Here is a 27088-nt window from a genome sequence, read left to right as displayed (position 1 = left end):
TCTACGGTACTGCTGCTATTCGAAGGGATACTGATTTCACCTGGCAGTTTTTCCTTAGCACAGCGCTGACTATTGTCTGCTTCTGATGCACACCTTTTGTCATCCAGCCCAGCCACACACTGAGTCTTCCAGTCTATATATAAAAAAGCCTCAAATGCCAGCCAGCCATTTGGGTTCAGCCCCCATGGCTCTGCATCTCAATTCCCAACCTGAGCTCCGGGCTCTGCATCCTCAACCTCCGTATCTATCTTTACCCTTCCTGATGCGGAGTCTGTCCTTCCCCAGCTCTGATCCCAGCCATCACAACCCTCTCAGTGCTCCTGGGGAAGCCACACCTGCTCCACAGATGAGACCAGCTAGCTTGAGGATCTACCCAGCCCTTCCCCTCATTCAGGGATTATCTCCATGCTGGTCCCATCTGCTTATTTCTTCATACAGACTCTACTGCTCTTCTCTGTCTCAGGCTGGGCTATCACTTTCTTCGGAGGTTAATCACTGCCCATACACAGTCCCCGCAGATACTGGGACACTTTGGACCGAAACATGGACCCCCATATATTTTCTGCCCTCCCCAGGCCCCATTTTTCACCATCTGATACCTAATACGTATTGCATAAATTACTTCAGTATTTTGAAAACGATGAACCAGCTCCCTCTTTTAAATTATTTTAATCTCTATTCTGCAGATAAGAAAAATGAGACTCAGAGAGGTTAAGAACTACCCAAGGTCACACAGCAGTGACAGAAAAACTCCACAGAGTTACCATTGAGTTTCCAGGATGTCCTGAGTGGTTTGTGATTTTTTTTTTTTTTTTTTCAGGCTGAAAGCCTAGTGGGATGACCACAATTCAGAGGGCGCTGTCTTTCTATTCTGCTCTGTACTCACCCAACACAACCCATCTCCCAATGCACAGAGCCACAGTCCACTACTTTGGACAGCCAAGGACAGGGGATGAAATGCCTATGATCCTACAGTCCTGTGGCATCAACTACCTCACCTACACTGATACAACCAGAGGAAGACATGTGACCCAAGCAAAGCTAATAAGATTGCCTCTCTCTGATATTTGAAATTGGGGCATTAAAATGCACAGCGACTCAGATGGCAGAACCGTAAGGTCATGCAGAGATGGGGCTGGAGTCAGTGGCCTGGCAAGTCCGAGTTATGTGGGAAGCAAGGCTGGGGACTTCCCTGGTGGTCCAGTGGTTAGGACTCTGTGCTCCCAATGCAGGGGACTCGGGTTTGATCCCTGGTCGGGGAACTAAGATCCCGCATGCAGCATGGTGTGGCCAAAAAAAAAAAAAAGTTAGGCAAGGCTGTATCTTTAGAGGTAGGGTAGGGTAGGGTAGGTGCCCAGACTGTGGAAGTAAGCTGCCAGGTTTGATCATGCCTCCCACTTACCCGCTGCAGGATTTGGGGCAAGCTGCTTCACCTTTACATGACTCAGTTTTCTCATCTGTAAAATGGGGAAACAAACAGTATTTAACTCAACTCGTTGTTGTTATAATGAAATGAGTGAACATCCACCAAGGTCGTAGCGTGGGCACACAGCACACGCTAGGAACTGCTAGCTGTGGTTATTCCAGAGCCGAGAAGACACCCGTAGCTGGAGACCCAAGGATGGAGCAGCTCCCCATGACTTTCCACTTACCAGCAGGTCTGCCAGGACTCAGAGCACTTTATTTCAACCACCAAAAGGTTCCCCCAGAAAAGTAAGAGGAGATTTCCTATGGTATTTTACCTAATTAAATTTCACCTCACACTAAAAGTCTAAAAGTTTAAAAATCATACGCCACACTGATTTGGAAGTTTTATTCTTTTTATTGCAAATTTCTGATAAAGGAAACTACAGGGAAGCTGATTCTCATTTAAACTTTGGTGATAAGAGGACGTTGGAGCTCGGGGCTCACAACACGTGAGTCACCCAGGGGCCTCTGACATGTGCGGCCGCCTGCATCCCCTCCCAGAGGTTCTGACTTCGTTGGTCTGGGGGTGCAGTCTGGGCGTTGGTAGCTTTTTGAACCGCCCAGGTGATTCCAACTTGCAGCCAGGGTGGAGAACCCCCGCCAGAACTCGTGACGTGGTGGTGGCAGCATTAGAAGCATCACCCACTCACGTCACCCCTTGACCTGAGTCCAGCTGGTGTCCTCTGTCCCCCTCTTCCCAGGTGTGACACGTGTTGACTCTTCCTCCTCGGGGCCCGCAGAGGAGAGAGACGCTGGAGGGGCCATGGCTCTCGGTGCTGTGGTTTGTGCTGAAGCCAGGAGAACTGTACTAAACACGGCTACTCTATCACAAAAAGAAACTCACTTTCTGATTGCGGAAGAGCATTAACCTTTTTGTTTTTTCATTAAGTGGACATAGTCTTCCTATATAGAGATGCAAAGATTTGTGACAAAATAAGGAAATATATGTTGGATGACATATTCCTTATGTGACTTCTCAGGTCCAAATTAAAAAAAAAATTTGTCAAGCCATTGAGGGTAAACTATTATGTACTTCAGCAGCATAATTTATATGGGTGAACAGTGATAGCCAGTTAGAGATTTCAGTTATGATTTCTTCTAAAATAGAAAATGCTTTAATTTTCCTGAGTCCTAGGCAAACAAAAAAAAAGTTTTTCAATTTTTCAAAGTATCCCTGTTTTCTTTTTCCTGGCCACCCTCATAGTTTAGAATGGCGTGTGTCTCACTATTAGCTTTTACAGACATAGGTGAACGAATAGCACTGGCGCCCATTTTCAACGCCTAATCAAATATAGCGACTGAAAATAAAACACCCATCATCTACGAAGTTGCTCAAAATGAACGTTTCTTAACATTGTTATAAATGCAATATCAATTTGATTCTCTGGCCGTACAAAAGTGTGAATATCTGTTCCGTCACTGATAGTGAATGATTAACATCTTAACAGTGATAAAACTCTTAAGAGCATTTAAAAAATACATAGGATCCCATTTTTACATCATAATTCTGATGTATTGTCGTGCCTTCTATTTTGTCCGCAAAACTTTTATAGGGTACAGTGCACTGACGTGATAAAACCAAGGCACAAGAATATAGTTACAATAAGTGTATATAAACCTTAGCACTTTGTGTCAATTTTGGAAAAAATTTAGAGAGGAGATCAAAGAGCCTGAAAAATTTTCACATCCCATTACGATTAATGAACAACTAATTGTGTAATAAACAGGCTATTAACCGCCATTCCGTTATTGAATATATGGCTATCACTATACAGGCGGTGGATAATTGAAAAAAGTTTTCAATATTAAAACCTGGTATAACTAGGTGGTCGATGTAGATAAGTGTGCCTTGCATTATCTAGATAATTGTCTTAAGTTTCCATTTTAATTTGTAATCTATATGGCAGTTATCAATTTTTAAACTATTTTCACTGCATAAATGGTAGGGTTTTTTCCAAATGTTAAATCCTCTCCCCCTACAAAAGACAGATTTACAAGAAAATACCAATATAAGAAATGCACAGACAACAATAATAAAATCCAAATATGGACTCAAGGGTTGAATTCTAATCTATCAGGACATTCTCTTAATTTAGGGTGAGGAACAACACATTCCTGTGATAATTCATTATCTTCTTAATTTAAAAAAATCACCACGACATTTTTCAAGAGTAAAGTCTTGGCTAGAGCATCAAGCATCGAAGGAAAATTGTTAAGTCTTTTCTCATTCATAAAACGAAAGGGATAAAAGCCTTTCAAAATCCAGGGAGGGCAGGATATTCCATTGAATTTAGAGAAGTGGAATAAAGTGGTAAAAACTGTACGTAATACTTTTAAAGAGAGTGTTTTCAAGACTCCAGGTAAACATTTAGAACCATGAAAACACATTTCTCGGCACATGCACACCATGAATAGGACAATCCTGAATGCAGGTACAGCCTGGCTACAGAGGTATCCAGTTCCCGGCCCCACTGGCAAAACCACCTTTGAGGTCCATGTCCCAAGTCCCTTCACATTGGAGCTTCCGGCTTCTGCATCTGTTGGATTTGCTTCTGTAGCTGGTCCTTGTCCAGCTTCATCTTGGCTTCGAGAACTTGCCTGAGGGATCCTATGCTTTCATAGATGGCTGTAAACCCTTTAAGAAGAGGTAAATTTCATAGGAGTCAATATTAAAAAACAAGCCTGTATCAAATCTACAGTAGATAGTAATAATTGATCTGGGCAAAAGGTATCAATAGATACTAAAACTACTGGAATAATAGTTTGATGGGAAACAGAATAGTTACCTAGTTTCAGAGTATCTCCCTACAGATAGATACAAAGGGAAAAAGGAAATATTACAGTGGAGAAATCTGACAGACACCACTTTAACCAAGAGATCAAAGCTAACTTCACCAACACTGGGAGGAACCAACATCATGTATCCTCGATAAGAAAACCCTGGGAAGGACACATCACTTCTGTGGCATTTCTGTTCAAAATGCACACCCTGAATCTAATTAAAAGGAAGCAAACAGATCCAAACTGTGGGACACTCCACAAAATGCTGGCTTGTGCTCTTTAATGATGACAACATTACTGTGGAACTGACCTAGATTAAAGGAGACCAAATAAAGAAACATGATAACTAAATATGATATGTGATTCTGGATTAGAACCTGGATTGGGGAAGGTCTGCTGTAAAGGAAACAATGGTGAAACTTGAAAATTGAGTATTGAAAAATGTTTCATCAGGGCTTCCCTGGTGGCGCAGTGGTTGAGAATCTGCCTGCCGATGCAGGGGACGCGGGTTCGAGCCCTGCTCTGGGAAGATTCCACATGCCGCGGAGCAACTAGCCCCGTGAGCCACAACTACTGAGCCTGCGCGTCTGGAGCCTCTGCTCCGCAACAAGAGAGGCCGCGATAGTGAGAGGCCCGCGCACCGCAATGAGGAGTGGCCCCTGCTTGCCGCAACTAGAGAAAGCCCTCGCACAGAAACAAAGACCCAACGCAGCAAAAATAAATAAATAAATAAATAAATAATTTTTTTAAAAAGGCAAAATTCCTTAAAAAAAAAAAAAAGAAAAATGTTTCATCAATATTACACTGTACCATAGTTACTTAAGAGAATGTCCTTGTTCTTAGGGTATATACATTGAAATAATATAGGGGTAAAAAGGTACTCTGGCTTCTGCAACTTACTCCCAAAAGATTTAGGAAAAAAAATCATATTCATACACACACTCACACATTAAGCAAATTTCAAAAGTGTTAACAATTGGTGAATCTAAGTGAAAGATGTATAGTTTTTGGACTAGTCTTAATGGTTTTACTAAATTTGAAATTATTTCAAAATAAAAAGCTAAAAATAGAAAAAATTCCCAAGCAAAAGGTAATTTTGTATTATTCTATATTCGTATTGGTTTTTTAAAAATTAATTAATTTATTTATTTTTGGCTTCTTTGGGTCTTCGTTGCTGCGCATGGGCTTTCTCTAGTTGCGGTGAGCAGGGGCTACTGTTCGTTGCGGTGCACAGGCTTCTCATTGCAATGGCTTCTCTTGTTGCAGAGCGTTGGCTCTAGGTGCACGGGCTTCAGTTGTTGTGGCTCACGGGCTAGGTAGTTGTGGCTCACGGGCTCTAGAGTGCAGGCTCAGTAGTTGTGGCGCATGGGCTTAGTTGTTCCACGGCATGTGGGATCTTCCTGGACCAGGGATCGAACCCATCCATGTCCCCTGCATTGGCAGGCGGATTCTTAACCACTGCTCCACCAGGGAAGTCCCCTATTGGTTTTTAAAATAAGTGTCAAAAACATCTTGTCTTCATTAGCATATTTAGAGTTTTCTCTCCGAAAATTTTCTTTATGTAACAATTCATGAAAAAGAAGTATAAAAACTCCTTATTAAAAATAATTTTGTTGGGAATTCCCTGGTGGTCCAGTGGTTAGGACTCAGTACTTTCGCTGCCGAGGGCCTGGGTTCAATCCTGGTCAGGGAACTAAAGATCCCGCAAGCCACGTGGTGCAGCCAAAATAATAATAATAATAATATTAATAATAAAAAATGAGTGAGTTTTTAAAAAAATAATGTCCTTACTGAATGAAAAGATACAACATATTACTAAATAAAAGAGTAGGTTACAATTCAGCATGTATTGCGTGAGCCTGTATTTGGAAAAGCATATATATATTCTGTATGTATAGAAAGATAATATATGTATAAAAGAACTCTGGGTAATAGGAGGGTTTTTTTGTGTGTGTGTGCTTTATGATTTTCCACTAAGAAGTTTGTTTTCGTAACAAGAAAAAGTCAATATTTTTAATTTTTAAAAGGCTCATATGCATTTCTTATTAGGTACTAACTATTCACAACCTCAGTGATATGTTGGATAGCTGATAATAAATCCACTCAGCAAATGATGCAAAGTTAACCATCAATAAAATATTCATATACCACATTCTACCCAAATGACCAAAAGACCAAGAAAGAAAATTCATTTTTATCTTCACAAGTTCTAAAATTCATAAATTTAATGGCAGCTTCTCCTTAAATAAAATAGTAACCTTGTGGTGGTTACAACAAAATTATTCTTGGGATAACTAACTACTTTTACTTCCATGTGGCCAAAATAGAACAATTCCATGAAGAAAATTCACAGAACCAGAAAACTGGAAGGAATCAGGAGCTAATATAGTTCCCCTTCCCACACTACCCGACTGTCTTCTCTTTCCTGACCATGGTCAACAAGTCTTCACTTAAATACTTTCAGTAAAGAGCTCTGAGGCTCACAAAGCACCCGTGTCTTTCTAGGACCGTTAACTGTAGACACTTCTGCTTCATACTGAGTTAAAGTCTGTCTTCAGGTAACTTCCAATTATTGGTCCCAGTTCTGTATTCCTGAGTTCAGAGGATAAATCGAATCCCTCCTTTACCTGGCAGCACTTCAGAACTTAAAATCATCTCTAACACTGTCTTCTAAACAAGTGTGGAGGAATGGGCCCTGTGGACTTTTGAGCAGAGGGAAATCATTCATTGCCATGGTGGGATATTGCCAGCAGTATAAAATAAGCCTTCAAAGGCCCCTCAAAGATATATGCTTTATATATATACATATAAAATGCTTTTAACAGAGAAGAAAACAATGCATTTTAGTTTTAATAGTATTTAATCTTAAAGAATAAAAATATCCTCTTTAATTTTGTTAAGATTTCATTTTGTCTTACTCCCTATATATTCTCTAGTTCTCTGTTGCTAGATTATATAATGGATCAAATAAGCATGGGAGACACATTTAGTAAATATAGAATAAAGAAAGTATTTAAGCCTAAAAAAAAAGATATATGCTTATTTCTGAGGCATATTGACCTTGGCTTTGATCAGAAAAGAATCTGCAGATGGCACTAAAGAAAATGTACATCAATTGCAAGCTAAGCGATTTTAGGTTTGTTTGCCTGTCTCTCGAGGTCTATCTTCATGTCCTTGGGTATGAAGCAACATTTTCGTTCAATATACCACAGCTACTTAGAAAATCACCTAAGGACACTTCATCAGCCAGGTTGGTGGTAGTTGTAGGGTAATATTAATTCATTGGCTTTTAGATCAAATAGAAAATGACCCAGAGAACTGTTTTCTTTCTGGCCTACCCGCATCAACTTCTGCTTTCATTTCCTTCATGTCCTCGGTCATCTGTAACTCAAGCTTGCTGATTCGCCCATGCACCTTCTCCTCTTCTTGTTTTGTCCTCTGCACCTCCAGATTCTTCTTTTGACTCTCTTCTATTCTGTCCAGTCTGGCTGACATCTGGCTGAGCTTCCTCTCCATGTCCCTTTCACTGGCTCCCTGAGATCCACGATAAGAATGGCACTTGATTACTCCAAAGAGTCCGATGCATTCGCATCAGTCATAATACCATTTAAGAACAATCTGCAGGGAACAGAATTGCAAAGGTTGCTTGGTGCTCACCCCAGTATCCATTCTCCCCCTCTTCCATAACAGAGCCCTGATCTTCAGCTGGCTATAAGGTTACCCAGAGTAAAGGCTACCTCTTCTATTGTCTCCCGAGTTTGCTGTGGCCCTATGATTGAGTTCCGGCTAATGAGATATAAGTACAAACGTATGTGGCAACTTCCAGGAAAAGTTAAAAAATAGCTGAGGCATATCCTTGCCTCTTCTTTCTTTCTTCTGTTCTTGGAACTAAGAGGTGATGGCTGGAGCTCTAGCGGCCACCTTGAACTATGAGTACAAGGGTCACTCTCTAGGACTGGCAGAGAGTTAAACCAGAAAGATCATGGGTCACTGAGGACTGACAAGCTACCACATTAGCCCTGTGATTCCTACACCCAGACTTCTTTTACGTGAAAGATAGATAAGCTTCTATCATATTAAAGTCACCATTATCCTGGAGTTTATTGTTAGTTATTAAGCCTATCTAGATGTAAAAATAGTGCTCCAAAGACCTAGAAGCCTACAAATGTATTATTATGAATCTAAGTAAATCAGGAGATCTGATAAAAATATGGAGACACGTAAAGAAATATTTGAAACAGAATATTTTATTTCCTTTCCTCTCCACTATGCTTGGTTCTTATGAGAATCTGGGTCTGCAGGCAAGCTGTAGAGGCCAAGACTACAAACATCAAGCTGTAAGGGGGCTACAGCATAACAAAACTCTCTTGACGTGTTCAGTGCACAGTCTGCAATTCAACAGCTCAGCATCGAGAGAGAGCAGAGCCAGAGATGCAATCTACACCAGTCACTTATGCTCCATCAAAGTCCAAGGGGAGGAAGCAGTGAAAGAAAAGAGAAGGGAGAGGGAGATGGTCAGGCTAGATAACCAAACCAAAAAACAACTGCTTGCCAAGTACTGATATTGGATACTATATATGCAAGGCTTCCTTGATATGATTTTTGAGTAGTTCTGCAAACCTTAGTTCCGCAGGAGAGTGGGGTAAAATGAGAAGGAACATGGAAAAGAAAACTGGATTCTGTTTAGATCTTGCACTGTGACACCTCATACTGGGTTTATAGTTTGATGGAGGGGCCTGGAGGGAGAAATCTAGTCAACACTGTTTCTACCAGATCGCAGAATTAAAACAAACTAAATGAAGTATGTAATTGTAAATGCAGCTGGACAATTTGGTTCATTAAGGTCTGGATTTGGCTTCATCGTAGCTGAAAGCACTGAAACTTTCTACTTAGTCTTTGTTAACCAAAACAAGTCAAAGTGCTCTGTCTCTCTATAACAAACACAAAGAGTCAATATGAACCATGGAAAGAGATTCTAAGGCAAGAAACAACTGTAACAGCTTAATGTGAGCTAAATAAATCAATGATAAGTTACGAGGTATTATTCAAACATTGCAGGTCCCACCGAATAACTTTACTATGTTTATGGCTGAACATCAACACCTACACTGTTTTCCTTAACAACAAAGGAAAGCTGATCGATTTTCTGTAAAAGTTCTTTTTCCATCCGTTCTTGTTCCTGTTGCAACCAATTCCGTGCAGATAAAATCTGGTTACTGAGTTCCTCAATTGTACCTTTAAATCTAAAATAAGGAAGTTAGCAAGTTAGTCATAAAACCATTTTAATATGACATCAAACAGTCTCAGTCTCTGACTATCAAATCTCTCAGAAATATATCAGCTTTAAATTCAGCTCACTCAGAATTACATGCTTACCTTTTTCTTAGAATTGCCCTTAGCGCTACATTGGGAAGGGAGGAGAGAAGGAGGATATAACAGAAAAGCACCTAATAATACTCCCACCCGTGCAGAGCTGACAGTGTGGACACCAAGGTGTCACACAGTGACAGAGAGCCACACTACGTACTAATCTTTGCAGTTCAGAGGGTCCAGGGTGCTCTTGGCTCAAAGGACACAGTAGCCTGGCTCCCCTCCAGGCTCCCCTCTTGCCCTGGACTCTTCCTGCTTCTCCCTCTTATCTCCCAGGACTGGAGCCTGCCTCCCTATCTCTCTAATGTCCTCCAAATTGCTCTTGCCCCATACAGATATATTTCTTAATTTAAACCAAACAGAAGATTAGAAAAAAAACAACCCCGAACTTCTATTCCTATATAACTCTCCCTTTCCACATACCTTAAAATAACACCCCACACTTGCTGCCTCCCCTTTTATTTTTATTATGAAAGTAATAAAGGTACACAAGGATATATGTGACTTAATAATAATAATAAAATGAACACCCACTGTGGTAGAAGCCCCCAATTCTCTGCAGTATCTGTTCTCCTCTTCTTCCCTATTAAGAAACCCTCAAATGTGAACTGGATCCACGGCTACCTAGTCAAAACTACACTTCTCAGCCTCCCTGGCAGCTACGTGTGGCCCTATGGCTAAGCCAGGCAATGGGACACATGAGGAAGTGATAAGTAAACTTCTTGGTCATATCATCAAAAACAAAGCTTCTCAGCCTTACCTGAGCAGGAAGCCAAGCCGGCAGTCCTGCCCAACTATGGAGCCCCACCTAACCTGGGAGACTGACCATGGAGCACAGCAGCTTTACTGAATTCATTTATTCTAATAGTTCTTTGATGGAGTCCTTAGAGTTTTCTCTATAAGATCATATCATCTGCAAGCAGGGATAATTTTGCTTCTTCTTTTCTGATTTGAATGCCTTTCATTTCTTTTTCTTGCCTAATTGCTCTGGCCAAGAGTTCCAGCACTATGTTGAACAGAACTGGTGAGAGTGGGCATCCTTGTCTTGTTTCTGATCTTAGAGAAAAAGCTTTCAAAATTTCATCGTTGAGTATTAGATTAGCTGTGGGCTTGTCATGTGTGGACTTTATAATGTTGAGATACATTCTATCTATACCCAAGTTGTTGAGAGTCTTTATTATGATGTTGAATTTTGTCAAATGCTTTTTCCACATCTATTGAGATGATCGAATGATTTTTATCCTTCATTCTGTTAATGTGATGTATCACACTGATTGATTTGTGTACATTGAAACATCCTTGCATCCCAGGGGTAAATCCCAGTTGATCATGGTGTATGATTCTTTTAATGTGCTGTTGAATTGGTTTCTTAGCATTTTGAGATTTTTGCATCTATGTTCATCAGGGATATTGGCCAGTAATTTTCTTTTCTTGTAATGTCTATCTGGTTTTGGTATCAGAGTAATGCTGGTCTCATAAAATGAGTTTGGAAGGGTTCTCTCCAACTTTTTGGAAGAGTTTGAGGATGACTGGCATTAATTCTTCTTTAAATGTTTGTTAGAATTCACTCACGAAGCTATCTGGTCCTGGACTTTTCTTTGTTGAGAGGTTTTTGATTACTGATTTAATCTCCTTTCTCATCATTGGTCTGTTCAGATTTTCTATTTCTTCATGATTCCGTCTTAGTAGGTTGTTTCAGGAATTTATTCATGTCTTCTAAGTTATCCAATTTGTTGGCATATGATCGTGCATAGTAGTCTCTTATGATCCTCTGTATTTCTGTGTTATCAGTTAGAGTATCTCCTCTTTCATTTATAATGTTATTTATTTGAGTCCTCTTTCTTTTTGTCTGGGTTAGTCTAGCTAAAGTTTTGTCTATTTGGCTTAACAATTAGTTTTATTGATTTTTCCCCCAGTTGTTTTTCTGTTATTTCCTATTCTCTATTTCATTTATTTCTGGCCTAATCTTTATCATTTCCTTCCTTCTGCTATCTTTGGGCTTAGTTTATTCTTCTTTTTCTAATTCCTTGAGGTATAAAGGTAGGTTGTTTATTCAAGGTCTTTCTTTTTTCTTCATAGAACTGCCTTTGTGGCATCCCATAAGTTTTGGTATGTTGTGTTTCCATTTTCATTTGTTTCAAGATTTTTCAAATTTCCTTTTTGATCTTCTTTGACCCACTGGTTGTTCAGGGGTGTGTTCTTTAATTTTCACATATGTGTGAATTTTCCAAATTTACTCTTGTCATTAATTTTTAGTTTCATACCATTTTGGTTTGAAAAGGTACTTAACATGATTTCACTCTTCTTTAATTTGTTAAGACTTGTTTTGTCACCTAACATATGATCTATCCTGAGAATGTTCTGTGTGCACTTAAGAAGAATGTATATTCTGCAGCTGTTAGATGGAGTGCTCTATATATGTCTGTTCGGTCTCTAGTTGGGAAGGGCTGAGGTGTGAGTGGTGGGGGACTGCTGGCTGGGCTCTATGGTCAGGTGATCCTACTGGCTGGGCTCCCAGGGAAGGCAGGGCTGCTAGCTGGGTCACACAGTCAAATGGAGCCACCAGCTGGACTCTGCAGTTCCCTCTGGTCCGGTGGGGTCATTGTGTTCCCTAGCATAGTGCTGGTGCTGGCTGATGACTCCATGATGGGGCCTGAGGCTCCACAACTGGGCAGGCTGCTGGTTGTGCACCCCTGATGAGTAAGGTCACTGGCTGGGATCCCTGGTCAGGCAGGGCCACCAGCTGTACCCTGCAGTCAGGTGGAGCTGCAGGCTGTGCTCTGTGGTTGAGTGGGGTTGCTCTCTGGGCTCCCTAGTCAGGTAAGGTCACTGGGTATGTTCTGCTTTTAGGAGGGGTTGTTGGTTGGGTTCCTTGCTTGGGCAAAGCCAAAGGCTCTGCTCGGCAATCAAGTGGGGCCATGGGCTGGGCTCCACTTCTAGGGTTATAAGCTGGACTCCAAGGCCATCTGGGTCACTGTTCAGGCTCCCTGGTCAGGTGAGGCAAGAAGTTACATTTTATTTTCAATGATTATATTTTCTAGAAGCTCAATTTGGCTGTTGGTCAATTCTGTTGGGTGTTTTTCTGGCCACACCATGTCACTTGTGGGATTTTAGTTCCCCGACCAGGGCTTGAACCCAGGCCCTCAGCAGTGAGAGCACAGAGCCCTAACCACTGGACAGCCAGGGGATTCCCCTGACTGTTCATTTTTGGTAAGCTTTTATTCCTTAGTTGTACCTTCAAAATGTGTATGTGTGTGAATACCCACACATACACATACATACATATATATACACACTCACTTTATCCAAGAATTCCTATATATGCAGTATTTAGAAGTCTGATTCTGCTTATTGTTGTTTCTTCTCACTCTATGACTTATGTGATTTTTTTTCCTTGTGTTGGCCTACAATTTCTGATGTGGACCATTTTTAAAGTCTTTACTGAATTTGGCAATATTGCTTCTGTTTTACGTTTTGGTTTTTTGGCCGCGAGACATGTGGGATCTTAGCTCCCCTGGCCTACAATTTCTGACTGTACATCCTTAGAATTTCATGCCTGTGGGAAGACTTGAAGACTGAGTATTTGCATTTGTTTCTGCCAGGCATCTCGGGCCACTACCAAATCAAGATCATTCTAAGATAAATTACTTATTCTGGTTTCTTCAAGGTGCTTGGGTAACGTGAATTCTAACTCTAAATCCGTTGTACTGTGGTCCTGAATTTTCAAGGAATGCCTTTTACCCTTCTACCCAGAATCAAGATTTCGACAGGAAAGTTTCCTTATGAAGTCTCTATGGAATACTTTTCTTTTTCTCCCAGTTCATCCAACCAGGGTTTTACCTTTTGGGTCTCTAATCTGTCCTTCTACCTTACACAGGCCCCAGGCTTGGTCCCCTTACCTCTGTGAACAGCCTTTGTGTCTAGACTTCTGGACTTTAAATTGTAGGAAGAAAAAGAAAGATGTTCATGACTGCTAATAATATCTACTAAGGAAGAAAAAATACTAAGATGTTTATTTTCTTCCTGTGCGATGGAAGGAAGGGGATGGGAGATCTTTCTGTACTTGGCAAGACTGCAGAATCTATGAGAAAGAGTGACATAACTCAGTAATGATATAAATACAGATAATTAGAGGAAAGGGAACATGGTTTTCGTAAGAGAATTCCTGTTAAATCAGCCATAACCCTAAAATGGCATTAAGCATGGAGAGAATGAGATACAAGAACCAGGAGAATAATAAATTTAAAACTTCCACAAGCCTCTAACAAAGTTCCATACTGAAGTCATCTTTAAAAAAATATAATAAGTCAAATACACAAACAAACACACACACACACATCTATGGTCACTACTGGCTCTGCTTTGGCAGGAAAATGCCAAAGCTCATGAAGATTCAAGACAGGGAAAAGTGTATGGTTCTGTGATTGAGCAGAAGAGCAGCAGATGAGTTTCAGTGGGGGCAAGTCCAGTTTAAAGTGTCACTAAAACACAATGCAAAGTATAACACATTAGACGGTTCTTAACTAGACAGCTCAGCGGCCCCTAGGTGCAGACCTCTCTCACCTAGACGCCTGCAACAATGGCCCCCTCAGCCGACGTCCCCACCTCTGCTTCAGCCCCTGTGATCCATCTTGCAACTGCAATCAAGGCCATTTAAAAAAAATAACATATACATCTGACTATATCACCCAATCTGCTTAAAATCCTCCAACGGCTCCTTATTGCTCCAGGGAAAGAAACAAGATGTCCTGAACACCGTCTACAGGGCCCTGCATGCGGGCCCACCTCCTCTCCAGCCTCATTCCCCACCAGCACGCTCTGTTCAGCCCCCTTTGCACCCTGCAGTTTCCCTCATGTCACATTCCTCCCACGACGGGCTATTCCATTTCCTGTGTCTTCACCTCACTCTTTTCCTCGTGAATGCCATTCGTGCTTCAGCTCTCACTCCCAACATCGCCTCCTCCGGAAGGTCCCACAACCAGGCTTCTGTTACTCATTCTCACAGCACCACCCTATTAGCTTCCCACGGCTACTGTGACACGTCACCACACACTTGGTGGCTTAAAACAACACAGTCATTCCCTTTTGGTTCTGAAGGCCAGAAGTCTGAAATCAGTTTTCACTGGAGCAGAGGTGGTCCCTTCTGGAGGCTCTGAGGGGAGAACAGTTTCCTCGCCTTTTTAAGCCCCTAGTGGCCGCCTGTCTTCCATGGCTCACGGCCCCCTCCCCCATCTTCATAGCACATCACACTCCAATCTCCGCTTCTGTTGTCACATGGCCTTCTCTCCTGATTCTAACCCTCCTGCCTCCCTCTTATAGAGACTCTAGGGACTACGTAGATAACACTGTATCATCTACTCATCTTAAGATCTTTAATCTAATCACATTTGCAAAGTCCCTGTTTGCCATATAATAGTCACACGGATTAGAACGTGGCGAGATTTGGAGGAACCATTATTCAGCGTACCACAACCACGTACCTTTCCTTCAAAGCACTTATCGCCATTAGTGACAATATGGCATGCACCATATTTAGTGTGCTGTGTTTAGGTCATTATTCGATTAATACTCATCAGATCCCTAGGCTATCACCTCTGCAAGGATAAGAACAGAGCCTGTTTTTCTTCATTACTGGATCCTCAGCACCTAGGCCATATTCAAGAAATATATGTTGGATAAACAGATGGGTTATTATCCAATCACTAAAAACAATAATTAGGAAGGTAAAGTGGCAACAGGCTACAAGGAAATTTTCCCGTGAACTTCCATTATGGTTTTCACTTTGCTTGTGCAATAAATAAAAACCAAAAGGGAAAAAATGATAGTATTGAGTAAGCTCATGAAGAACTTCAACCAAAACAGATGTTTCTAAGTTGATTACTCACTTATTATCCAAAAGCTGAAGCTGGTGGTTACTGTCTCTGTGGGACATCTTCAGTTTGGTGCTTTGCTCGGATATCGACAAGTCCACTCTGTTCAAAAGCTGAGAAATCTGGAAAAGAAACTTCGCTTGTAAATGTCATATCAAACCTTTTCAGAGGTAATTTCAGAAAACATTAGTGAGCTGTATTCTCATCAATGGCATTAAATTCAATCTAATTTCATAAATTCATTTAGGAGATCACCTCATCTCTCCACTTCCATTTTCTTTTATACACACCCATGAAAAATCAAGACCAGGGGCTTCCCTGGTGGCGCAGTGGTTGAGAGTCCGCCTGCCGATGCAGGGGACACGGGTTCGTGCCCCGGTCCGGGAAGATCCCACATGCCGCGGAGCGGCTGGGCCCGTGAGCCATGGCCGCTGAGCCTGCGCGTCTGGAGCCTGTGCTCCACAACGGGAGAGGCCACAACAGTGAGAGGCCCGCATACCGAAAATAAATAAATAAATAAATCAAGACCAAAGGAGTTCCCTGGTGGTCTAGTGGTTAGGATTCTGGGCTTTCACTGCCGTGGCCCAGTTTCATTCTATGGTCAGGGAACTGAAATCCCACAAGCTGCGTGGCACAGCCAAAAAAAAAAAAAAAAAAAAAAAATCAGACCAGTAGCACTGCCAAAATATTCATCATGCACTGAGCACTTAACTACAGGTCTCTGATGAGCAAGCCCAGCTTCTGCCCAGGAGCACTACTTCCCCCTGCTGGCATAAAATGTAAGTCATTTTTACCTTGGAATTTCTACCATTAGTGTGGTTGCTAATCACAGAATGGAATTCTTATCACTTACAAATTCCATCAAGGTCCCAGATTTACCTCCATATCAAGTTAAGTTACCAGAATATATACTTTTTAAACTATAACCCCTCTCACTCCTTTGTCCCACTACCTATCCATTTCCCTTGTCTTTTTATTAAAATGTATTGAATGATATAAAACTAGCCCTTTATGAAATGCCTTTATTTTCTGCAAAAATTCTGATGTTCAATGTTCCTTAATTCGAGATTCACAGAATAAGTATTCATCAGATCCGAAACAAAGAAAAATTATATCTCTTTTTATGGATTTCTATATGTTTTTTACTCAGTTTGGCTACTAGAAAGCTTAGTATTTCCTTAGCATCTATTTTCTGATCTAATAATTCTGTCCTCACATTTCTTTAGAGAAAATTATTGGAGTAATTTCATTTTATTCTTTTTTTCAAGGTTTTATAATAACTATTTTTTACATAAGTAGCTTTAGATCCTTATCAGAGGTAGCTAGCACACAAGTATGTTTAACCCAGTAAATTGACTAGATACCCCATTTTACTGAACAGTCTCTCTTTAAATGAAGAATAGCAAGTAAGGCCGACACTGTAGGGAAAGTCCTAGAAGATAGGCCCCATTATGGCAAAGGGGAGAAGCCAAAAAACAAACTGAAATGCCAAGAGTTTTGCTTTGAGAAATTAATCTGTGAATTGCAAGATGGAATACTCTGAAATTTATTAGCCAGCCTACTCTCTAGCTTTGTTTTAATCTTTTCCCACATACAAACTATGTGATGAGGTAGTCCGTAAGTCTCATGAATAAAGTATCTATTTCCTGAGCCCCAACTGGGACGAGTGCCCTGTAAAACAATGCTTTGATCACTTACCTGTGTAAGAGGTAGTTTTGGAGATATAATTTAGAAGTTTTGGAACATGTTAATTGTTTGAAGGAGGGGAAAGAATCTTTAAAATTAGGACTGTACTGAAAAATCTTGCCATTTTGGTCGCATACTCACAAAGGGCCACTCCAGTGAAACAGAAGGAGGAAGAAGAAAAGGAATGCTTATGCTGGGTGCCCTACCTAGTTTCTCAGGCAGGAAATAATCAACACCATGTTATTGTTCGATAAGAACAAATACTCACTTTCAAAAAGGTACCTGAAACAGGTCATACCTGTCCCTCTGCATCTTTGATTTTCGTTTCCAAGATCAGCTTGGCAGCCTGCTGCTCTTTGTTCAAGTGCTGGAGCCCCTCGTAGGTCGTTTTGTGCTCAGCAGAGAGTCTGGCTATGCTGGCGTCACATCTATCCGGGCAAACGACAAAGATAATTGTTATCAAAGTCTTCAAACACGCGCTAAAGCATCCTTACACACTATAAAGTGCACGACTGCACTCGAAGAAACTGCACTATGAATCATGCCTTGTAACAGAGTTCTGAATGAATTCGGAGAGCTGCTCTCATTATGGTTTTTAAGTTAAACCACAGGGATGTTGCTTAATAAGACTAGAGATGTAACCATCAAAGCAACAAAGTCTTTACAAGGCTCACGAGTACAAAACTGAATATGCAGTGAGAGCCCAATTACAAAAAGCTTACACAGTGAGCCAGATGTGGTCTGTCGCTCTGTAGTACCACTTCCGCCCTCTCAGGTTCGGGGCCTCTTTGGATTTTGGAGGCAACTTCTACCACATTTGAAAGTACTATTCCTAACCTTTTACCAAACCACCTGTAAGGCTACATGCTTTAAGTGTGGTCCAGAGCAGAAGGCTCTACAGCTGGTCCCAGATGCTCTGCCCTTGAGCCTTACAACTTGGCAGTTCCAAAGGTGCCCAAAGTATTTGCGGCAGATAAGCTGGGTTATGAAGCCTCTGTCAAACACTAACAGCAGAGTCACAGAATGACCCCCTAGGAATTGAGAGCAAAGTCATGCCCTGTTCCAACACAATCATTCCTGCTTTGAGAAGGAGCAGCCAGCTTGCTACTGGGCTCCAGTAGAGACTGCATGCCTAAGCAGGGGTCACTGAGTGACCATGCAATCTGGGCAGCCCATCATGAACACCAAGCCATAGAAGTGGGCATATGTGCAGCACTCCGTCTTGGAGGGAAAGGGATATACAGACGTCAGGCTTAACAGTCCTAAAGGCATAAGTAAATTACAGGAGCCCAGACTCCTGTGGCCTCTACTCTTCCTACTGCCAGTTTCCTTCAACTCACATGTATGGCCTGGGATCAGATGAGCTTAAAATACAAATGTTTAAAGTACTCAACAATCAAAGATAGATTCACATCCATCAAGAGAATTCTAAACTATTTTTAAAAAGCAGAGATGAAAAACGAATAAGGGGTTAAGAGAAAAAAATGAGAAATCCTAGAAATAAGCTAAACAGTTTTCTTAATAGAGCTGACAAACATGACTGGACATGATTGAAGATAAAATCAGTGAATTAGAAGATAGTAGCAAGGAGCTCACTCAGAATGCAGCAAAGACAGACAGATTCAAAACATGAAAAAATAGTTAAGAAAGATGGAGAACAAATAAAGAGATGCCAACATAAGTCAAAGAGAGGTTGAGAAGTCCCAAAAGAAAAAATGGAGAGAATGGCAAAAAAGCAATATTTGAGGTGTGAGTGCTGACAACTTTCTAAAACTGAAAAAAGACATGTGTTTTAAAGTATTCAATGAATACAAAGTGGCATAAGTAAAAATAAACAGAGCATGGTGAAATTCAGATAACCCATGATAAAGATAAAGATTTTAAAAGCTACCAGAGACTAAAGACAAAATGACTTTTTTGACTGACTGTAAGATTGACAGCACACAATTGATATCAGAAGACAGTAGATATCAGAAGACAATGAATATCATAAGATGTTGGAGAAACAGCTTCTAAGGATTGAGCGGAAACAACCTGTCATGCAAGAATAAGTACAAAATAAAGACAATTTTAGACATACAAAGATTAAGAAACGTATCACCCACACAGCCATACTGAAAAAGTCATTAAATAATAGACTTCAGTAAGAAGAAAAGAACACCCAGAGAGAAGGAGTAGGATGTAAGAAACAACAGTGAGCAAACCGAGAAAATTTTTGGAAAATTTATTGTTTTGTAGACTCTGAAGAAAGTAAGCTACCAGTTCAATTATTCCAAACTTCTTGAGTCCTTACTTGGTATTGAATCACATTTTCTGTAAGTTGAACAACTTGTTTAGCTTAATCATTTGGCTAAAATGCTATAGTCCTTTTTGGAAGTAACAGAAAAAAAAAGTATTAGGATAAAAAAATGTTTAATATTGACTAAAATATTTTTTAATATTTTAAAACACAATCTGACAAACTGCATATATGCACTTTCTAAATTTCAATGTTCATAATAAAATAGACACAAAGCAACAATTATGTCACTATCCTTCTATACTGGAAATCTTTTTTAATGTTTAATGCTCAATGCTGGCATTTGTACAATCATGCTATATCGCACACTGTAGGTGGAAAAGTATATTTTATAAGCTTTCTTGAGGGCAACTTGGCAGCATATACCCCAAATCTTGAAACATGAATATATTTCTATGTACCTTTCAATCTAGGAATTAACCCCAAAGAAACAAAAGTGTGAGCAAAGAAAAATCAAACTAATTAAATTCTGTATAAATTCCTTGAACAATTTCCTGTTTTAGGATAAAACGAGAATCCTTTAAAACGCTCAGAAAGAGTTGGTCCCAACCCACTTACCTCCCTGCATCATCTCCTGTATTCCGTCCCCTTTTTTCCCTCTGCCCTCAGCCACACTGATTACAGTTCAGGGCTTTGAACTTATGTCACTCCTTCCCACTTCAAGGCCTTGATGCAGGCTGTTCTCTCCGTCTGCAGTGTTCTTCCCTGACCTTTTCACCTGCTTAGTTACTATTCATCCCTCAAGCTAAGCACACAAGTCACTTCCTTATGGAAGCCCTCCTGGAGCCCCCAGAGTAGATCAGGTACAGCAAGTACACACTTTCAGGATGCCCCATATTTCTCTTTTACTGAACTTCTTATAATAAACATTTATTATTATTACTATTGATTATCATTAACCTCTTAATCCTTGTTTCATGACACATTCTCATCATTAGTCCATGCATGGCTCACTTCATTCAGTTAATTATTATAATTATTATTATTATTTTTTGCTGTATGCGGGCCTCTCACCATTGTGGCCTCTCCCGTCGCGGAGCACAGGCTCCGGACGCACAGGCCCAGCGGCCATGGCTCACGGGCCCAGCCACTCCGTGGCACGTGGGATCTTCCCGGACCGGGGCACGAACCCGTGTCCCCTGCATCGGCAGGCGGACTCTCAACCACTGCGCCACCAGGGAATCCCCAGTTAATTACTTTCTAATAACTGCTCCTATTCTGAATCCTGTCATCATTCACTTGTTCTCCTTTTAAGACTATATTGCACACATACACACACATATGCATGTGTGTGTATATATACATACATATATATATTTCTTGAAAGTATGTTATGTGTGCATTAGTTGAATTCAACTTTTAAAAAGCCATTATGTCATATGCAATATTTTGATACTTACTGTTTTCACTTATTGCTAAGATTCAACTATATTGTTACACGCCACCGTAGTTCTTCATTTTAACTACAGAATAACATTCTACTGTTTGTTACAATTTATTTGTCCATACTCCCACTGCTGGGCACTTTGGGTTATTTTGGGATTTTGCCCTTGTGAACAATGCTGCTATGAACATGCTCTCCTGTGGTACAAGCACAACCATGTATCTCAGGCAGAATTTGATGGATCACAGACTATGTGTATGTTCAACATGGGGAGGTAATATCAGACCCCACTAATTTATACTTCTACTAGCAATGGGTAAGAGATCCTAGGCACCTACACCCTCTCTAATGCTTGGCATTGTCAGATATTTCAGATGCCAATCAACTGGGTGTAAAAAAGCATATATTGTTATGTTTTTAAATTTTCATCTCAACATTAACCAGTGATGTTGAATCTCTTCACAGGTTTATTGGCCATATGTGTTTCTTCTTTGGTAAGATATCAGTTCATGTCTCTTACTCACTGTTATATTGGGTTGTTTGCATTATTCTTAGTAACTTGTATGAGGTCTTTATACATTCTTGACACTAACCTTTTACCATCCAATATCTTCCTCAATTTGTAACTTCTTACTTTCTTCTTTAAGAATGATGAGCAACGTTTTAAATTTTAAAATAATCAAATCCATCAATGCCTTTTATATCAAGAAGAAATCCTCCGCTACCTAAAGGTCTAAAACAGGGGTCCCCCAACCAGTACTAGTCCATGGCCTGTTAGGAACCGGGCTGCACAGCAGGAGGTGAGCAGCAGGCGAGTGAGTGAAGCTTCATCTGTATTTACAGCCGCTCTCCATCGCTCACATTACTGCCTGAGCTCCGCCTCCTGTCAGATCAGCAGCGGCATCAGATTCTCATAGGAGCGCGAAACCTACTGTGAACTGCACATGTGAGGGATCTAGGCTGCGCGCTCTTTATGAGAATCTAATGCCTGATGATCTGATATGGAGCTGAGGCGATGATGCTAGCGCTGGGGAGTGGCTGCAAATACAGATTATCATTAGCAGACAGGTTTGACTGCACAGAGACCATAATAAATCAATTGCTTACAGACTCATATCAAAACCCTATTACTTGAGGTGGATAGACCTAGAGTCTGTCATACAGAGTGAAGTAAGTCAGAAAGACAGAGACAAATACCGTATGCTAACACATATATATGGAATTTAAGAAAAAAAAAATGTCACGAAGAACCTAGGGGTAAGACAGGAATAAAGACACAGACCTACTAAAGAACGGACTTGAGGATATGGGGAGGGGGATGGGTGAGCTGTGACAAAGCGAGAGAGAAGCATGGACATATATACACTACCAAACGTAAAATAGATAGCTAGTGGGAAGCAGCCGCATAGCATAGGGAGATCAGCTCAGTGCTTAGTGACTGCCTGGAGGGGTGGGATAGGGAGCGTGGGAGGGAGGGAGACGCAAGAGGGAAGAGATATGGAAACATATGTATATATATAACTGATTCATTTTGTTGTAAAGCAGAAACTAACACATCATTGTAAAGCAATTATACTCCTATAAAGATGTTAAAAAAAAAACCCTATTACTGGCTTCCCTGGTGGCGCAGCAGTTAGGAGTCCACCTGCCAATGCAGGTGACACGGGTTCGAGCCGTGGTCCGGGAAGATCCTACATGCCCCAGAGTAACTAAGCCCGTGTGGAGCAACTAAGCCCGTGGGCCACAACTACTGAGCCCGCGGGCCTAAATCCTGTGCTCCGCAACAAGAGAAGCCACAGCAATGAGAAGCCCACGCACCCCAAATAAAGAGTAGCCCCCACTCGCCGCAACTAGAGAAAGCCTTCGTGCATCAACGGAGACCCAACCCAGCCAAAAATAAATAAATAAATATATTTATGAAAAAAAAAACCCTATTACTGAATGGTAAGTGACAATTAAGCTGCATCTGGTGGCAGGCTTTACAGTGGCAAGTGAGTTGATGTACTTCAATTGTAGAGCTGCATCTGCTGGCAGGCTTTAAGTCAGAATCCAACACTTATTTTAGTCCACGCGTGGCCCGCCCATTATTTTATTTACCACTTCCATCCACGCCTCTTTCCCACACTGTGCACTTATCTCAGTCACAGTTTTGGTAAGCCCACAAGCTAACCCTAGCCAAAACGAGTAATAAACAAACGCTGCTGGAGAGCTTCTTTGAAAAGACCCAATGATGAGACAGCAGAAGCCTCTAAGACTGCCAACAAAAAGAAAGCTGCATTTAAAAGAAAATACCAAGAGTCCTACTTAAATTATGGGTTCATCACAACAGGTGATTCACATTCTCCAAGCCCCGCTTTGTATAATATGTGGCAACCGGCTACCCAACAAAGGCACGAAACCTTCAAAACTGCTTCTCCACGTGGAGACCAAGCACCCTGCATTAAAAGACAAGGCTTTGGAGTTTTTCAAAAGAAAAAAACATGAACACGAAGAACAGAAGCAAGTATTGAAGGCCACCACTTCATCAAATGTGTCTGCACTGACAGCATGAAATGTGTCTGCATTGCTAAAGCTAAGAAGCCCTTTACTGTTGGTGAAGAGTTGATCCTGTCTGCTGCTAAGGACATTTGTCGCGAACTTTTAGGAGAGGCTGCAGTTCAAAAGGTGGCATGTGTTCCTCTTTCGGCTAGCACCATAACTAGATGAATTGATGAAAGAGCAGAGGATACTAAGGCACAACTGTTAGAGAGGAGTCATCATGGTATGCAATCCAGGTTGACGAGCCTACCAAAGTTGACAACAAGGCAACAATGCTTGTTTTTGTGCGACACATCTTTCAGGAGGATGTGCATGAGGATATGTTATGTGCACTTTTGTTGCCAACCAACACCACAGCTGCAGAACTATTAGGGTCTTTGAATGATTACGTATCCGGAAAACTGAATTGGTCATTTTGTGTCAGTATATGCACAGACAGAGCGGCTGCCATGACTGGACGGCTTTCTGGTTTCACTACTCAGGTCAAAGAGGTCGCTTCTGAATGTGAGTCTACACACTGTGTCACCCACAGAGAAATGATGGCTACCCGAACAATGTCACCTGAACTTAACAACGTTTTGCAGGATGTGATTAAAATTATCAACCACATTAAAGTACATGCCCTTAACTCACGTCTGTTCGTGCAGCTCCATGAGGAGATGGACGTAGAGCACAGACGTCTTCTCTTATACACAGAAGTGAGATGGCTTTCTAAAGGTAGGTCACTGGCCAGAGTTTTTGAGTTACGAGACCCGCTCCAGAGATTTCAGAAGAACAGTCACCAGTGGCAGCACATTTCAGTGACACAGAATGGGTCACAAAACTTGCTTACTTGTGGGCTTCCCTGGTGGCGCAGTGGTTGAGAGTCCGCCTGCCGATGCAGGGGACATGGGTTCGTGCCCCGGTCCGGGAAGATCCCACATGCCGCGGAGGGGCTGGGCCCGTGAGGCATGGCCGCTGAGCCTGCGCGTCCGGAGCCTGTGCTCCGCAACGGGAGAGGCCACAGCAGTGAGAGGCCTGCGTACCGCAAAAAAAACCCCACAAAAAACAAAAAAAACTTGCTTACTTGCGAGAAATATTCAACCTGCTCAGCGAACTCAATCTGTCACTTCAGGGGAGAACCACAACTGTGTTCAAGTTGGCAGATAAGGTGGCTGCTTTCAAAGCCAAACTGGAATTCTGGGGGCGATGAGTGAACGTTAGGATTTTTGACATGTTTCAAACATCAGCAGAGATTTTGAAAGAGACTGAGCCAGAGCCTTCTTTCTCCCAGCTGGTGCATGATCACCCATCTCAGCTTTCAGAAGAGTTTGAGCATTACCTCTCAAGCACAAAAGACCCCCAAACTGGGAAGGAATGGATCCGCGACCCATTTGTGAATAAGCCAGGTGAAGCGACTTTGTCCATGCTAGAAGAGGATCAACTTCTTGAGACTGCAAATGACGGTGGCCTTAAAAGTATGTCTGAGACAATTTCATATGATCTGGATTAAGGTGAAAGCGGAATAGCCTGAGATTGCCACAAAAGCACTGAAAAGCCTGCTTCCATTTCCAACATCCTGCAGAGTTTTCTGCAGTGACAGCAACCGAAACAAGATTACGGAGTAGACTAGACATAAGCAACACACTTCGGGTGTCACTGTCTCCCATCATCCCCAGATGGGACCATCTAGTTGCCGGAAAACAAACTCAGGGCTCCCACTGATTCCGCATTATGGTGAGTTGTATAATTATTTCATTATACATTACAATGTAATAATAATAGAAATAAGGTGCACAATAAATGTAATGTGCTTGAATCATCCCCAAACCGCATCCCCTCTGCCCCGGTCCGTGGAAAAACTGTCTTCCACAAAACTGGTCCCTGGTGCCAAAAAGGTTGGGGACTGCTGGCCTAAAATATATCCATCTATATATTTCTATTAAAAGTTTTAAGTCTTATGTTTAGCATTTAAGTCCTTTACTCATCTGGAGTGGATTTTGTATCTGGTGTGAGGCAGGAAACAAAGGATCTTTTTTGATAAGGATAATAAATTTTCTAGCTCCACTTACAGAACAATCACTCCTTTCTCCACTGATCTGCTGTGCCATCTATCACATATACCAAAGTCCCAGACATGTGTGGTTCAATTTCTGGACTTTCTATCCTATTCCATTGTTCAGTTTCTCTATCCCTAAGCCAACAACATACCATCTTGATTACTGTAGTTTCATAACAAGTCTTGCTATCATCTGGTACGGCAATTCTCCCCTCCTTGGTCATCTTCAGAAGTGTCCTGGATATTTTTTACTCTTAACCCTGACATATAAACATTAGGATCATCTTATCAAGTTTCTCTGTAAAACTCTGAATTCTAATTGGAATTCCATTGATTCTAAAGATTAATTTGTGAAAACTGATACTTTTAAAGATACTAAGATTTCCTACCCTTGAATATAATACCCATTTCTATTTACTAATGTTTTCTTATTATTTCTTTTTCTTTAATAAATTTATTTATTTATTTTTGGCTGCATTGGGTCTTTGTTGCTGCACACAGGCTTTCTCTAGTTGCGGCGCGCAGGGGCTACTCTTCATTGCGGTGTGCGGGCTTCTCACTGTGGTGGCTTCTCTTGTTGCGAAGCACGGGCTCTAGGTGCGTGGGCTTCAGTAGTTATGCCACGCAGGTTCAGTAGCTGTGGCGCACGGGCTTAGTTGCTCCACAGCATGTGGGATCTTCCCAGACCAGGGATCGAACCTGTGTCCCCTGCATTGTCAGGCAGATTCTCAACCACTGTGCCACCAGGGAAGCCCCTCTTATTATTTCTTAATCAAATTTTAAAAATTTTTCAAGAAGTCTTGAATAATTTTTGTTAGATCTATGCCTAGTTATTACACATTCTCTGATTTTATTTTAAATGGTATCTTCATTTTAAGTATGTTTTCTAGTTGTTTGCTATTGGTTTACAGTAAAGAAACTGACCTTTGTACATTAATATATATAGCCACCTTGCTAAATTTACATTAACAGATTAAGAGAGAAAAATTATCTGATGATTTGAACAGATGCAAAAAACATTTGAGAAAACTCAATGCAAATTATAAAGATTCTTAGTAAATTTGGAATGTAAGAAAACATCCTGAATCTGATAAATCCATGTTTGATTATCATCCAAAAATGGAAAACCTCTGGAGGTATTCTCATTAAAGCTGAAAACCAGAGAAAGATGCCCACTACCACAATTTCTACTTAGCTGTATTGAACATTTTAGCCTGTACAAGATGACAAGAAGAAGAGACTAAGGATATGAGGATCAGAAGAGAAGAAATTAAATTGTCATTATTTGTAGATGATATCATTTCTACAGAACACCCCCCAAATCTACAAATCAGAATCATAAGTGAAATAAAATAATTATTTTGCAATAATTCATTTAATGTCTCTCTCTCCTGCTAGAAAGAATATAAGCTGCATTTAAGGAAGAAGGACAACCGCTTTTTTCATCACTAAAACCCTAGTGCCTAGCACAGTGCCTTGCATGTAGTAGGGGCTCAATAAATATTTGCAAATGAATGACTCTAAGGAATAGTACTACATACCATGCACTGTACAAGATACATGACCTATATTAGTTCATTTACTCCTCACAAATCATCCCCACTCCACAAATGCTGGTTAAAAACACCACCAAATACCCTTCTTTTAAATTCTGA

General features: G+C 41.1%; 1 protein-coding gene across 3 annotated transcripts in view; it reads right to left on the bottom strand.

Annotated features, from left to right (window-relative positions):
• Nucleotides 1-1808: 1808 nt before the first annotated feature.
• FAM81A (family with sequence similarity 81 member A) overlaps nucleotides 1809-27088 on the bottom strand; it is a 76206-nt gene continuing 50926 nt past the window's right edge. For all 3 annotated transcript variants that reach the window (XM_029239105.1, XM_029239104.1, XM_029239103.1), the window contains 5 exons: nucleotides 17473-17602; nucleotides 15504-15610; nucleotides 9356-9491; nucleotides 7587-7782; nucleotides 1809-4102 (listed from right to left, as the gene is read on the bottom strand). In XM_029239105.1, the coding sequence (XP_029094938.1) occupies nucleotides 3978-4102; nucleotides 7587-7782; nucleotides 9356-9491; nucleotides 15504-15610; nucleotides 17473-17602 (694 nt within the window). In that variant the 3' untranslated portion in view covers nucleotides 1809-3977. The remainder of the gene's footprint in view (nucleotides 4103-7586; nucleotides 7783-9355; nucleotides 9492-15503; nucleotides 15611-17472; nucleotides 17603-27088) is intronic.

Source organism: Monodon monoceros, unplaced genomic scaffold (assembly GCF_005190385.1).
Source record: "Monodon monoceros isolate NGI ecotype Baffin Bay Population unplaced genomic scaffold, NGI_Narwhal_1 Super_Scaffold_21, whole genome shotgun sequence".
Taxonomy (NCBI): domain Eukaryota; kingdom Metazoa; phylum Chordata; class Mammalia; order Artiodactyla; family Monodontidae; genus Monodon; species Monodon monoceros.
This window is presented reverse-complemented; position numbering and strand designations above follow the sequence as displayed.